We start from the raw sequence: 14,929 nt of genomic DNA, 5'->3' as shown, positions 1-14,929 counted from the left end.
TGTCTCTCTCTTCCCCTCCCGCAGCCAAGGCTCCATTGGAGCAAAGATGGCCCAGGCGCTGGGGATGGCTCTGTGGCCTCTGCCCCAGGCGCTGGAGTGGCTCTGGTCGCAACATGGCGATGCCCAGGATGGGCAGAGCATCGCCCCCTGGTGAGCAGAGCGTCGCCCCTGATGGGCGTGCCGGGTGGATCCCGGTAGGGCGCATGCGGGAGTCTGTCTGACTGTCTCTCCCTGTTTCCAGCTTCAGAAAAATGAAAAAATAAATAAATAAATAAAAAATTAAAATGGTATATTCCTACAATGGAATATTATTTCACCTTAAAAGGGGATGCTACAACATGGATGAATCTTTTATTTTAATTAAATGCATGAACCTTAAAGACATAATGCTAAAATGAAATAAGGACATAATATTAAATGTATCCACAAAAAAATATATATATATATTTTTATATATATTCCATTTACATGAGGTGCCTAGAACAGTCAAATTCATGGAGACAGAGCGCATAGGGTGTGGTTACCAGGGGCTGAGGGGAGAAAGGGTTGGGAGTTAGTGTTTAGTGGTTTAATGAGTATAGCGTTTCAGTTTGGGAAAATGGAAAAGTTCTGGAGTCGATGGTGGTAATAGTTGCATGACAATATGAATGTACTTAATGGCACAGAACTGAACACTTTTAAATGATTAAAATTACATTTTTTTAGTTAAAGTGTTTTATTTATTTGTTTAAAAATAACTTCAGCATGTTTGAATAGTACTTGCTTCCTTGACATTTAACTTAGAAGCAAGTATCTTTCATAAGCCATGGTGAACTGTCATACGCCTCCAAGTCTGGATCAATTTTTAACATACTATCATTTGCACTTTCGCTATCATGAAGTATCTCTGTCCCTTTAAATGAATTTTTTGCCAGCATCACTTCCTCTGGGATAACTTCATCCTTTTTATCACAACCACATTCCCCATTCATGTGGCAACGTTCACCTTCACCGATTTCCTGATGCTGCTATGGAGACTCTCTCAGACAGCGAGGGGTCACATTCTCATAGTCAGTTATGTCATCTATAATCCTAGTACGTTCTATTCAAACTTCACTTCCAGATTGTCACTTTTTCTTTCTTTGCTTTATTTTCACTTTTCTTGGCCCTCTTTCGATTATCTAGTGTTACAAAATGTTCGTTGCGCTTATCATCGCTGAGGACAAGGGGGTCACAGAGCCAAATGCGTGGCTGTCATTATGTAACCCCGCCCAGAGCTGCTTGTGATCTCTTCTCTCCATGTCATGGACTACTTGACTTTTGCACTTTGAAACATAAGCTTCTTTCACATGAGAGATAAAATGAGCTCCAACTGTATCCTTAGATGGACAGTGCTGACAGCCTTTTCCTGGAAAACCCTTAAAATGTACTGTGATGTTCCATGGAAAAGCTGAACTTGATGCAAGAAGATCAAATAGCAAATCGAGTGGGTATGATGCCATTTCAGTGGTGTGCCCTCATAGTCAAACTGTATCTCACTAATGTCTCATAAACTTCTGAAAGTGCCTTTTCATTTCATCAGTTACCAACGTCAAATAACTTACTCTTGGCAAAAAGCAAATAATATGGTTCTGCCTTCTGATCATTTATTTCATCCTGATATAGGGTGAAGTAGGTCGGAATTTCTCCAAACCCCGTATCTCGAAGCACATCTTTGTCATCTGTCATTCTTCCAGTGTTTAAAGCAGTACACATAGGCTAAGTTCTTTTTCAACCAAACTCAGACAGAAGCACTGGCTCATCCTCAAGCGTCCTGCAGGGAAGGTGTGGCACAGTGCCTGTTAGGTTATGTGTGCACATCATCTCACATGTTTTTGTTTTTGTATTTTTCTGAGGTTGGAAACAGGGAGGCAGTCAGACAGACTCCTGCATGCGCCCCGGGATCCACCCGGCATGCCCACCAGGGGGCGATGCTCTGCCCATCTGGGACGTCGCTCTACCACAATCAGAGCCATTCTAGCGCCTGAGGCAGAGGCCACAGAGCCATCCTCAGCGCCCGGGCCAACTTTGCTCCAGTGGAGCCTTGGCTGTGGGAGGGGAAGAGAGAGACAGAGAGGAAGGAGAGGGGGAGGGGTGGAGAAGCAGATGGGCACTTCTCCTGTGTGTCCTGGCCGAGAACTGAACCCAGGACTCCCGCACACCAGGCCGACGCTCTACCACTGAGCCAATCGGCCAGGGTCCATCTCACATGTTGCAATGGAAAAGCATTGAGCCCGTTGCCAGGAAGTACAGTACTCAGTAGAAGTATAGTGAAGTAACGAACGAGTGGATGGTGGATGCTTCCCTTCCTTGTACTTAGTATTTTCATAAGAAAACAGCTTTAAGAGAGGGAATGAATTTAAACCTGTGTAAAAAACCTTAGCAAAATGTTGTTCCTATTGCTCAAAATTTTGTGAACTACTTCAATTACAGTCTTGTTTCACAGCTTATTCTGAGTAAAATGCAATGCAACAATACCAACATTAGCCAAGAACATTAGAACCTTCACTGTTGAGATAAAAATTGATTCCATAATGAGGATGCAGAAATGTAGCCATTTGAGTGTAGATGTCAGCAGTTCAGTGAACCTTGTCCCTGAAAATGTCGTCACTAGCATTTGGAGATGAAGAAACTGACAGGTCTAGACAAGAGGACTCATGTCTTTGAATTCTGCTTACAGGCTCGCAGACATTACAGGGCTGCTCCTTGCAGGAGACCATAGTCAAAGGACTCCGTCTCATTTAGGCAAGCAGGAATCAGCAGGATCCTGCAGCAGTGTGCTAATGAGGGCCATCTGGCAATGGGCAGCGTGGGCCACCAGAGCAGGCTGTGACAGGGGTGCCAGTGCGAAGCAATTCTGTTTGCAGCAAGATGACCCGGAACCAGCCTTTCTAGAATTCTGGTCATGTTCTATGTCTGGATTCTTTGCATATCAGCGCTGGGCACACAACTGGACTGGCCGCTTTCTGGGCTGTTGGCATTAAGCAGTTCTGTCAGTTAACATCTTATATAGTTTTGATGACTCCTGTGAATCACATGGTGAAAGACCTGAAAAATCAGTGTCCTATAAAGGTGAATAAATTCTGGGGGGGGGGGAGGGCAACTGTCAGTGAATAAATACATCATTATTGAAATCTGATGGCAACAGAGGGAAATGGAATAGGGTGAAGGAAGGTGGTGAGTTGATGAGACCACAGCCGTTCAAAGGAATGAGCGGTTTGGGGGAGAAGCCAATGAGTTCCACTTTAGACACGCCCAATTTTAGGAGTCTGTTGGAATCCAGGAGGCTCTCATGGTCAGACGTGTCTGGAGCTCATACAAGAAGGTGGGGTCAGAGATAGACACATGCCTGTGAGGGTGGCCCTGTAAGCTGTGCAGGGAATGAGGTGGCCCAGGGAGGCGGCAGTCAGTGGAGAGGGGCCCCCATCAGGGCTCTCAGGAACGCCGGCTTTTAATCAAAATTCAGAGTTAGAGCCCTCTTGCCCCAAAGAGCAGGCAGTGTGGACAGAGCCGGCAGAGTATGAACCAGACGGGTAATATTCCTGAGGTCCCCAAGAGAGGAAGCGGGACAGCTGGGATGCTGGGCGAGAGGGGGGCCAGAGGTGCCGAATGAGCTTAGTGAGAAGGAGTGGGATGTGCATTTGGAAAAAGGTAAGATTGAGTGTGCACAAGGCTTCATCTCTTTAGGCTTTTTTTCAGTTTTGCTCCTTTCTAGGAGAATAAGGTCATTGAGGACAGTTATTGCCATTTTCAGAAAATGTGCCACCCCCTACTGCTGGGTCACGTGCTGTCATCCTGTGCGGTACCAGGCACCATCTGAAGGAAGGAGGAGGAAGCTAGGGCAGAATTATGAGTCTTTTTTTTTTTTTTTTTTTTGTATTTTTCTGAAGCTGGAAACGGGGAGGCAGTCAGACAGACTTCCGCATGCGCCCGACCGGGATCCACCCAGGGAGCAATGCTCTGCCCATCTGGGGCGTCGCTCTTTCACAACCAGAGCCACTCTAGCGCCTGGGGCAGAGGCCAAGGAGCCATCCCCAGCGCCCGGGCCATCCTTGCTCCAGTGGAGCCTTGGCTGCGGGAGGGGAAGAGAGAGACAGAGAGGAAGGAGAGGGGGAGGGGTGAAGAAGCAGATGGGCGCCTCTCCTGTGTGCCCTGGCCGGGAATCGAACCCGGGACTTCCACACGCCAGGCCGACGCTCTACCACTGAGCCAACCGGCCAGCGAGAGAATTATGAGTCTTAGCAACATCCAAGGATGAGTTTTTATGCCATTTTCAATGTGAGAAAACCCAGGATGCCAGTTTGGTCAGTAGGAACACGAGCTCTGTGCATGCTGCTTCCACCCAGGCAGGACTGTCTGTGGGTGTGGACCGGCACCTTCATTAGATGCAGTTAGGTCTGTCCCCTGTCGCCAGGCCAGAGCTGTAATGGACCATTGCATACTTTTATAGTCAAACCTTAACCCAGACTTAGTCTCCACTCTGCCAAGTCTGTTGATATGTCTGCTGCTGAGTCCACGATGTCTTGCGGGTATCTTTGGATCAAATGTACCGGACATACACTCTGATGTCTTAATGAGGTGTGTTTTTTTTACTAGATGCTGCCTACAAAGGAAAGCAAGAGAGATTTGGGGTGTCTTACCTCACAGATCTGTTTTGGGGCACTTATAGGTTCTCAGGAGACTAAATGATTGCACAAGATGATGTGTGAATATTCCTGAGAATCCAAAAATAGACATCTGGCCACTCCCCCATAGTTCCTCTCTTTATTACAAGAATAGGCCTTCAGCTCATAGCCCAACAAACCTTTGCTAGTAGCCACCAATTTAGGCTCAAAAGGGAAAAATAATTAAGTGCTTGGCAAACAAGTTTATGATGTTACAAATGACCCTGATAATGCCTACTGTTCACCTGTCACCTTGCCGGCCTGACCAAACCTTTATGACAATAGATGTTAAACAACTAGATGTCAAGTTATATCTATCTTGGGAGTACAAGACTGAAGAATAAATTGACTAGAAAACTCTCGAAGGACAGTCAGGCTTTGGAAACTGTTTTCAGTTTGAAAGTCAACCAGTGTGGCTGGGCATGCTCTTCTTTCCGCTGTGGAGTCGGAGCCTTGGCTGAGGAGGGCCTCAGATGGCCCTGGGCCTCCGGTGGTGATGCTGCACATTTGCATAAGCACTTTCACCCAGACTCCACCCACATCTAGGTAGTGACAACAGGGTTGGGTGGCATTTGGAATATATTTCAAACACATGTGTCTAGTTTGAAAGCTGTTTAATTTCAAATGTAGTCTATTTCAAATCTGGAAGAAACCTAACATTTCTAACTTTTCCTGATGGTCACAATTCACAATTCTCCTTTTAGATGTTTGGTATTTAAAAAACAAAAACAATCAGTTCTTTGTTGCTCTGTGACTTAAACAGATCTGCTGCTGTTAAAGAGGAATGTGGTTCCTTGAGTTTAGGTGCTGCCACACGAAACTAACGATATTCTTGTGGTGTTCCCCCCTCCCACGCCTTTCCAGGAAGGACGTTTGTGGCCTTCCGACAGCTCCGGTCCTCGGCCAGGTGCCTCAGAGGTAAGGGGCTGGACAAGGGAGGAGGATGGGTGGCTTCAGGTGGCTGCTGAACCCGCTGTGCGTAGGGCACGGAGGAGGGAAGTAAACCATGACAACAGAATGGTGGAAAAGTTCAGTGTATGGCCACATAGAGTAAGAAATAACATTTAGATGAAGGCATATGCCTATAACTTTTATAACTTTGTTTTTAAAAGTGGGGGAGGGGCTTTTTTAGTGACACTAAGTTAATAAGTTCTAATAACCCACTACCATCGGACCAGCCGGGGAGGGGCTCTTTATCCTCTCCTGGAGATGGTCTGTGCTAGTCTGCAGCTCCCACAGAAAACAGGCTAAGGGTCACTGATCTGTCCATGATCCCACAGGCTGCTAATGAAGAGGCTTGGCAGAAGTGGGCACAGTTTATAAATATAGCATGACTCATTTCCACATCCCCAAATTTAATATTATGACTTAAAAAATAACATAGTTTTTTGTCTTTAAGTTAAAAATATGGTATGGAAAAAAGCCAATGAATGGACAGTGGAATAATAAATGAGAGGATTGTGTAAGAATTCACTTTTTAAAAAAATCTATAACCATGTTTACTTTGAAATATAAAACATGTTCCATATCAGTTACTAAAAATAACAAAAGGAAACTTTTTTTCTAGAAAGAAGTAGCAGGAAAGGTTTAGAAACCAGAGAGAAAAAGAAGTCACTTGTTCCGTATTTTTTTCTAAGTACTTGATAGGGCAAACAAGCTCCTATAAATAATTCATAAATTGAGCCAGTGCAGCTGTTCTAAGTACCATCGTGTGAAGTGACAACTTATATTTACCGTGGAAACCGAGCCTCTCCTCAGTCTACTGAACCCTAGGCAGGAGGGCGGGAAGGGGGCTGAGAGAGCAGGCAGGCCTGTCCTCTCACTGTATCTGGGAAGGCGTGGCAGCCAGACCAGGCCACGGGTGAGCAGGACCAGCCTCATATGCAGGGCACTCGTCTACTAGGTGACTCTTGACTGCTCTCGGGAAGTGACTGTGGTATCCACTTGACTCAGTGGCAAACTTGTACATAACATACACAATAACTCCCATTTAAATCCAAATTTTCAGTCAACCACAGTTCTCCACTGTTGAACCAACTCGGATCAACTCTAGTTTGACAAGGTGAGTGGTCAAACTCATGAGTATAAGAAAACTGTATTTTTTTCCTGGCACAACCTTTTTCTGTTCTGTTGGAGGGGGTAAGGTTTCAGGCAGGTGAGAACACAGACCCAGTGTGATTTCTTGATACCATCACGGTTGTGGTTGTTATTATGGCAAGAATGCCTGCAAGCCTCTCCTCTTTTCCTTGCAGATCATGTACGCCCCTCGATCTAGGGACAGGTTTCCCGCCCCGTCCTTTATCCAGAGGGACCGGTTCAGCCGCTTCCAGCCCACCTACCCTTACGTGCAGCACGAGATCGACCTTCCCCCCACCATCTCCCTGTCTGATGGGGAGGAGCCGCCTCCGTACCAGGGGCCCTGCGCCCTGCAGCTCAGGGACCCCGAACAGCAGATGGAACTCAACCGAGAATCTGTGAGGGCCCCGCCCAACCGGACCATATTTGACAGCGATTTGATAGACATTTCTGTGTACAGTGGGGGCCCGTGCCCACCCAGCAGCAATTCGGGCATAAGTGCCAGCACCTGCAGCAGCAACGGGAGGATGGAGGGGCCACCACCGACGTACAGCGAGGTGATGGGCCACTACCCAGGAGCCTCTTTCTTTCATCACCAGCACAGCAGCGCACACAGAGGGAGCAGGCCCCCGCCGTTCCAGCAGGACGGCCTGGGCAGCACCGCGGTGCCGGTCCAGAGCAAGGACCCGAAGCCGAGCAGTCTTGTCTGATCCCCAGCATGCACGTGGGCTGAGAGAAAGAAACGGAGGAGGGAGGAGGATTGCATGATCTTCCGTGCCGGCACAGTGCCATTCAGTTTTACCTGCTACAACTAAGTAAAACCAAATGGGCACGTGTTGTCTTTCTTTCTGATTCCTTTCAGGGGAAGTGCATGGAAACTAGACTGAAATAATACAAACTTCCATCCGGTCTGACCATAAACAGTGTTTATTTGGGGGGGGAGGTGTCGGGAGGGGGGATGGTTTTGGCAAAGGGTGGGCATGGGAACACGGAGAAAGGGATGCTTTGAAGATAGGAAATAAAACCCAGAGGTATTTGATTTATTTAATTATGAAAAGAGACTGCTGAGAAAGAGGCCAAAATGGCCCATTTTATAATTAATAAAGAAGGAAGCATTATTATTATACATTATCATGGGGAAGAATTGTCCAGTTTGCTTTTTCTCCCAAGGTGTAGAACTTTTATTTTGTTTTAAAAATATGATTCAAAATTCCTGTTTTTTTGTGCCAAGGTATAAAGTGGAGAAGTCAGATGAATGCAAGGAGTTACTATGTGTTGCTATGATGATGTGTTCTTAAAAGTTGCACTATCTTAATGTTTAAAATATATATGAGGGAACTGTTTTATGTGACGTTCTGTATGTTTTTTCACCTGTGGATGATTAGTAGGCCCAAGGGATACCCTGGAGTGCTCCCCGTAATCGGTGCAAGAAAAGAGGTTTGGGGCTGTAGTCTAACCTGCCAACTTAGATAAACCAGAAAGTCGTTCTGACTGGAAGACTTGGCGTCAGATAGCAGTGCATCACTGAAGCATTGGGAGACTTTGGGACGGAAGGTAGGAAATACTCAGCTTCGGCACCTCTGACTCGCGGAGTTCTTCTGCTAGCCTGAGGCTGCCTGTGTCTTGGAAACTGAAGCCGCCGTGCACTCACACATCCGGGGTCGTGCCGCCGCCCTCTTCCTCCAGCAGTGAGTCCTTCCAATCATTTAGATTCTTTTCACTGTAGCATGAAGTATACTCAGATACATACATTATTTTATGCAATAAATTGTTTCAATGCAAGGTGGTTATTTTTAATACTGTTGAAATATGTGAGTTCTCAGTGTATTCTGTTGTCGCTCTCCTTTCCTAGACAGTTCAGTTCAGTCACGGACAGCTGGTCAGTGCTCGCGAGGCTCAGTGGTCACTCCCAGGGAGCCTGCCCAGCCTTGGTATGTGAGTGGTGCTGGCAGTGGCCTCCTTATGCATAGGAAACCCCAGGCACTGGCCAAAGAATCCCACATTGCTGAGCATAATTGGCCATTGCACTTCACTAGTATTGGCAGAGCATTCTTGGGGGAATGCAGTGCTCCAAACCTACATTTCTCTGGGAGTTCACTCAGCCTTTGCAGTGGTGGCCAGAACTGGACAGTCATTCACAAAACAGTGCTGGGCCGGGAACGACTTTAAAAGCACAGGATAAAAAGCACAACATGCATTTAAAGTGCAACGAGAAACTAATTTTCAATATTGTTTGTTTTAATATTCCTGATATTTACAAACATTTATTATATACAATAACTTGCTTGGAAATAAGCATCTGGTTTTTACAATAGCACCAGCCAATAAGTTCAGCCTCTGCCATGCCAAGGGACGGCTTGTCTGTAGCGACCGGCCTGCTTTGCACAGGTGAGGCCCCTCTGGCCTCTGCGTGGAACAAAATGGGTTTGAATGATGACTCGGTGACTCTGATCTCTGCAGTTTTAAAGCTGAATAACACGTGTGCCTGAGTCTGTCCCTGGGTCTCGGTGACAGTCTGTCGGTGAAGTGACCTTGTGCTGCTGGCTGGGAACAGGAGAGACTGTTCTGACCACGCATCCTGCCTGCTGCTCTCTGCTCCTTTCTGCTGCTTTTCTCGGTCGGTTGGTAGGTGTCTGGGTTTTGTTCTGTTTTAAGGATTGGACTCTTCCTTAGATTTTTTTCATTTCACCCAGTAATAGCCACAGAACTATTCAAACTCTTAGGAAGAGAGGGACGAAAGGTAGCAACAGCTGTCACCCCTACCCCAGACTCTGTGTGGAAGTGTGTATGCTGGGAGCTGCCGTGGCAATTCCAACATTGGGCAGAGGCCCGGAGCCCTGTCCCCGGGCCAGCCTCTGGACTGCTCAGCTCATTACCTGGAGCACAGCCTGCGCTTGAAGGAAGCTGGCAACCTTTGGGGCATGAAGACTTGTCGCACCCTGTCACATGAACACTAGGGAGCACCGGCCCAGACAGGACCCCACTGGTGGAGGTTTGAGGGCAGATTATTGGTCAGGTTTCCCCTCAGATGAAAAATGACAAGGTTAGATAATGATATCATCCCAAACCCTGCCTGCAATTTTTGTACAGGGAGTGAACCCACCCTGTAACTAACTCAGAGTGGTTTTACAGCCCTTAACTTTCCTACCTGCTGCAAGAACGAACGAAGGTCAGAAACTCGTCAGCTCTCAGTCACTTTGCGAGTATTATGGATGTTTTGCGGATGCCCACAGTATTGGCAAAACAGTGATTTAGTTCAAGTAATTTTAATTAGTCTTCAAAAGAGAGGCTTCTCCCATTCAGCCACTCTAGAGAATTACCCATTAAGGTAAATAGTTATTTAAAGACAGAGACATATGAAATCATGACTTGAATGGTCTTGAGGCTAGGCCCCTGTTTAAAAGCCAAGGTCATAAATTGAATTAATAGTCAATTTCCCTTTGACACAGGGAAAAGGTGATTTTGATCACTTGCTCTTTTGAAGGTTGTGCCCGACCTGTCCATACCACATCGCCTCCTGGCTGGCCTGGTATGCAAAGAGGAGTGACAGTAAGAGGCGACTTGTGCAGTGGGGTGTGATGTTCGAGAAGCCTGTGAGCTTAGAAAGCCCCTAGCCCAGTGTAGAAAGCACTAATTTAGGTGATCAATCATAGGGTGATTGTTTCAGTGGAGTGTTAAAACAAAGAAATTGCATTGTTCAAAAGAACAGTTGATGGGAACTGATCCTCTCTGCATCCCTCTGTGACTTGCCCATTGTCCCTGGGACTTCTAGGAGCAGAAAAACTGAACACATGTTGAGTCCCATCTATAGGAACACAGTCTTTAGGCATATATCTGCTTTTTCAGAAAATCTGGTGTTCTTCAGAAACTGAAGCAGTCTTTAGTACAAAAAAGATTTTGCTAAACAAATTATGCATTTAAAAGCTTAAACTATTGTTTGTCTTTCTGACCAAAATTCAGTGTTAAAGAAGCTTGACAGGCATCCCCTCTGCCCTCCCCTTAATGTGTACACACAGACACAATCCGCAAGACCCTTCAAGGTAGCAGAGACTAAGACGTAAAACTTGCACAGATCTGTCATGAGGATACGCTTCTATCCACTAAACTTACAGGGGAAGAAACGGGCCAACAGTAAACTGGTGGCTTTCTAACACGGGCATCAGGGTGTGGGACACAGATGAGTGCGTCTGGGGCTTCTAAATATCTCCTTCTGATCTTCTTCACTTCTATCTCCATAAGAATGAGGAGGTGTCAACAAACAGTTACTTTCAGAAAGCTTCTCTTATGCAGAAGCATGCACTCAAATTCCTGCCTTCTGCTCAGAACAAGCAGTTACATCCTGACGGGTGAGCCTGTGTCTTCCATCCATTGCTCATCTCTCAAGGAAGTCCTTTCTAGGAAGAGTGCTGGCCCAATGGCCTTCAGACACTGGTCCATAGCACAGAGGTCCACCCGTCCACCCCCAGCCCTCAGAAGAATATCCATCCATGCTGTGGCCACATGAGGCTTCTGCATGCTCCAAGCCACCCTGCCTTGTCTGCTGCGCTGGCGGCCACTCGTTGAGGTCTGCTACTTAGGACGGCAACATTCACTGCATGTTAACTGGCACGCCATTCATTCTTCTTAAAGCTTCGAAAGCTCAGCAGTGTATGAAGGAAAACAACCTGGGAAAGACCCTTGGTTTTTGTTAACATTTTAACTTGGTCTAAGTCACTAAAAACAGACGTGCCAGGGCTTGGCACCGAGCGTCAGTGCAGTGACCGCTGTCCCTCAACCTCCCCAACCTTAGCTGGAGAGCAGGGACGCAGGCTCGTGTTCTGCCTACCTTCCCCGGGCCACCACGGCCCCAGGCAGATTTAGACAAAAACCCGATCAGGTAACGAGTGGGCGAGTCTGCCCCTGCAGCGTGAGGAACGCTGAGTCTACAGGGGCACCCCAGTCACAGATTGAGAAGCTGCTATCACCGCAGGTCACACGCGTTTGTCTCGGCAGCCTTGGGGCTCACTAACTTGTATGGATTTCAACGAGGGGCCATGCAACCAGCTGCCAGAGATCAGAGAGGCGGATGGGGATGGAAAGTCCTCTCCTGCCTTGAGATAATGTACATTTCAGCCGAGGTTATGTTACTACCGAAAGCGCCGTGTTTTTTGCCTAGTTCAAGTTTATCATTTCTGCCTGGGTTAGACAGTCATTTGCTGCTGCTGCTGCTGTTGCTTTTCGAATTGGCTGCATTTGGAAGCTGGGGTGTGAGTGGGATTCCTTGCTGAGAAAGCCGTCTTCCTTTCATCCCTTCTTTCCTTCCTCGGTGTGTGCTTGGTAAGTGTGCTGTGGTGGGCCTTAGAGATTTTCGCCGCTCGACCCATGCATCTTGTAAGCCCCACAGCACCGCAGGGAGCTCTGCATGTCGGTAGCTTTTAAGTAACGTGTGTCTCCGGTTCTGCTTTCAGCAGACGCGAGAACCGAGCCCCCCTTCCCCCCACCCCGCACTCTGTGCTCCCATCTTCGTTGTGCCTCACTTACAATGGTGCTTCTTCAGTTGTCTGTCTTTTCTTATGTTTTTATTTGTAAGGTGCTGTATATAACTTGAATATATTATGCACATATCCTACCCAATGGGTAGAACAGACATTGTTAATACTGTAATATAATGTATAGATACCAATTTTAACAGAAATGGCATAGAATTTGTGAATGCCTATGTGCTTTGTCCTCTTTTGTAAGGAAATTTGCAAATGGATGCACATAGATAAAAGTCTATGTAGTTTATTTTCCTATTAAATATCAATATTATAACACAAGGGAAAGAAGTCTGAACAAGCAAGCCACAGTTTATGACCAGCAAGTGTGTAGCGATTGAGAGCTGCATCTCTGCTGTGAAAACACTTAAAAAAAAATGTTATAAAATTTTGTAGCTTTTTGGTTGCCTCTAGATGTTTCTTCTTTTAATCTCTTTTAATGCTCAGTTGAACCAGTATTAGTTATAGTGAGAAAAGAAATGTTGATTTTTCAATTGTTTTCTGAAAAATCATTACGTCATGTAGAATAATGAAGATGTCAGACCCCAGAGAAAGTGCACATTTTTGTTAACATTGCAAAACTTACATGCAGAGTAAATCGGCCTGCAGTCAAGGGCTGTGTTCAGTACAGAGACAGTTAGGACCCTCTGTGTCCCAAGTCTCTCTCTGGCTTTTGCTTTGACAAATTGAAGCTGTGGAGCCAATGAAATTAGAGTAGAAGAATACCTCAGGAAAAATGAATCCACTTGAGGAGACCCCATTCTTCAAACAAACGCCTTGCTATGTCTGGGTTCTGGGTTCTGGGTTCTCATTAGCAGAGAATTAGCTATCAGCAGCCAAGTGAAGACTCTTTCATCTCTTCCTTTCGGTGTCTCATGCTGATCTTGACTCAAAAATCAAACTAGGTTTGTCACCGGTTAAGGATAACGTTTCCAGTTGCGACTGTCACACCTCTCTTACAGTGTCTACATCCAGCTCAGTTTTTAGTGTCTGACTGTGACCTCTGCATTTATCTTCAAATATTCTACTATGAAAAAAGAAAATCCTAGATCATGCTCACCTAACCTCTGTTGAATCGTGGGTGTGAGCATCCTTTCCAGCATTGTCCACAAAGGCCGTCAGTGAAATTTTACCCATTTGATCTGTATTTCCAGTGCTTTCTGTCACAAGAGTATATGAATTCTGATAAAATATGGCTTTTATTTGCTCAGTGGTATATGTTCTGATCTTGAAAATTTCAATAGGATCATACCCTTACCCTTCAACAAACAAAATATTACCAGTTATCCTTAAACTGAAAACACTTCTACAATGCAGTTCTTAATGCAGAATGAACTAAACGTCAGCCCTTCTTGTATTATCTGTTTGAAAGGGCCACGAAAAGATCATTATTCTGTGTGTTCTCTGTCCTGTGCAGCCTCCACTGTCTGCCCATTGTATACTACAGGGCTCCCCCATGGCCCAGCATTAAGATCAGAGGCTCATTACCATCAGGAACACTCCCACCCTCCAGGTTCAATCTCTTGGGAGAACCGTTGAGTGTGGGTGTCATCAGAGAACGTTCAGGACTCGGAGGTACTGAATTCTGTTACCACCATTACTTTCTTTTCCTAGAACTAACCAAGGCTTAAACTTTATTGTTGATGTTACTGGTTCATTTTAATGTGCTTATTGGTATATTCCTATTTTGCATTTCATGGCTTTCAAACTCGCATATTCTAATTGTATAATTGTCTAGTTTAAAGTTGTTTAAAAATATGTAATACTATTCACAGCATTTAGTTCATTTAATTATTATAAAGCAGCCTACTAAAAAGTATAGCTGTACTTGAACTTTTCAGTACTTGATTATGTAAGCTATGATAATCAGATGTCATTAAAGTCTTTAACAGCCATTTGTGCTTACGTTTCAACATAATTCCCAGTTATATACAAAAAAGATTCCCAACTCTTGTGTATCTGCCTCTTTTTAACTGAGCGTTGGTGATGTAGTTGTTAGACCTAAGGTCTGTAATTGCATTACTTTTAAAGAAAGATGTTGCTCTAAGTGCTGTTAAAGTTATAAAATCAGCTTTTTCTGCTTGTTCTTAATGCTGTGGTCAAACCATAGCACAAAATTATTAAAAATAATCAGTGATATACATGTCTCCTGGATTGTTTTTTAATTTTTCAAAAGCAAAGCACATGTGTGTGGGAGAAAACTACAGGTGTTTTAAAACCCATCTCAGAAAAACACTTCTATGGTCCCCTAGTTAACCTTCCCATTCAGTTTTTATTCATTCTGATTTTTTTTTTATTTTTTAATCATTATATTCTGCTATAAACAACTCTGGTCAACATGGTGATGGATTAGATGGACATTTCAACTGCCACCTCCCAGGACCAAATTGGATTACAACTTATTTTAAGAACAGTCATCTTGATAAACCAACTTTGGACTAAACAAAGAGGAGTCTATAACCAAGGATCACAGAAGAAGCCACACCCCAGGCTGGTAGGAAGGGTGGAGTCCCAGAAAGAGCTGACTCGCTCCCAGGAGCAAGCAGGGCTGAGGGTCTAAGGGACTCTCACTGCAGGGAGGTTCACTTTGAGAGGTGTGGGTCCTGAGCCCCAGGATGACACCCCAGCCTAGAGCCCCAGAGCCTAGAAGAGGCA

General features: G+C 45.4%; 1 protein-coding gene and 1 pseudogene across 8 annotated transcripts in view; one reads left to right on the top strand and one right to left on the bottom strand.

Annotated features, from left to right (window-relative positions):
• The window catches only part of LDLRAD4 (low density lipoprotein receptor class A domain containing 4), a 597,062-nt gene extending 582,684 nt beyond the window's left edge, over window positions 1-14,378 (top strand). For 7 of the 8 annotated variants that reach the window (XM_066246383.1, XM_066246384.1, XM_066246385.1 and 4 more), the window contains 2 exons: window positions 5,487-5,600; window positions 6,935-14,378. In XM_066246383.1, the coding sequence (XP_066102480.1) occupies window positions 5,487-5,600; window positions 6,935-7,468 (648 nt within the window). In that variant the 3' untranslated portion in view covers window positions 7,469-14,378. The remainder of the gene's footprint in view (window positions 1-5,486; window positions 5,601-6,934) is intronic. The other variant, XM_066246390.1, reaches the window with a different exon arrangement.
• On the bottom strand, window positions 1,167-1,707 carry LOC136315614 (autophagy protein 5 pseudogene; annotated as a pseudogene).
• Window positions 14,379-14,929: the final 551 nt, after the last annotated feature.

This window comes from Saccopteryx bilineata, chromosome 11 (genome assembly GCF_036850765.1).
Source record: "Saccopteryx bilineata isolate mSacBil1 chromosome 11, mSacBil1_pri_phased_curated, whole genome shotgun sequence".
Lineage (NCBI taxonomy): Eukaryota > Metazoa > Chordata > Mammalia > Chiroptera > Emballonuridae > Saccopteryx > Saccopteryx bilineata.
The sequence above is the reverse complement of the archived record's forward strand: the minus strand, read 5'-3'. Positions and strand labels throughout refer to the sequence as shown.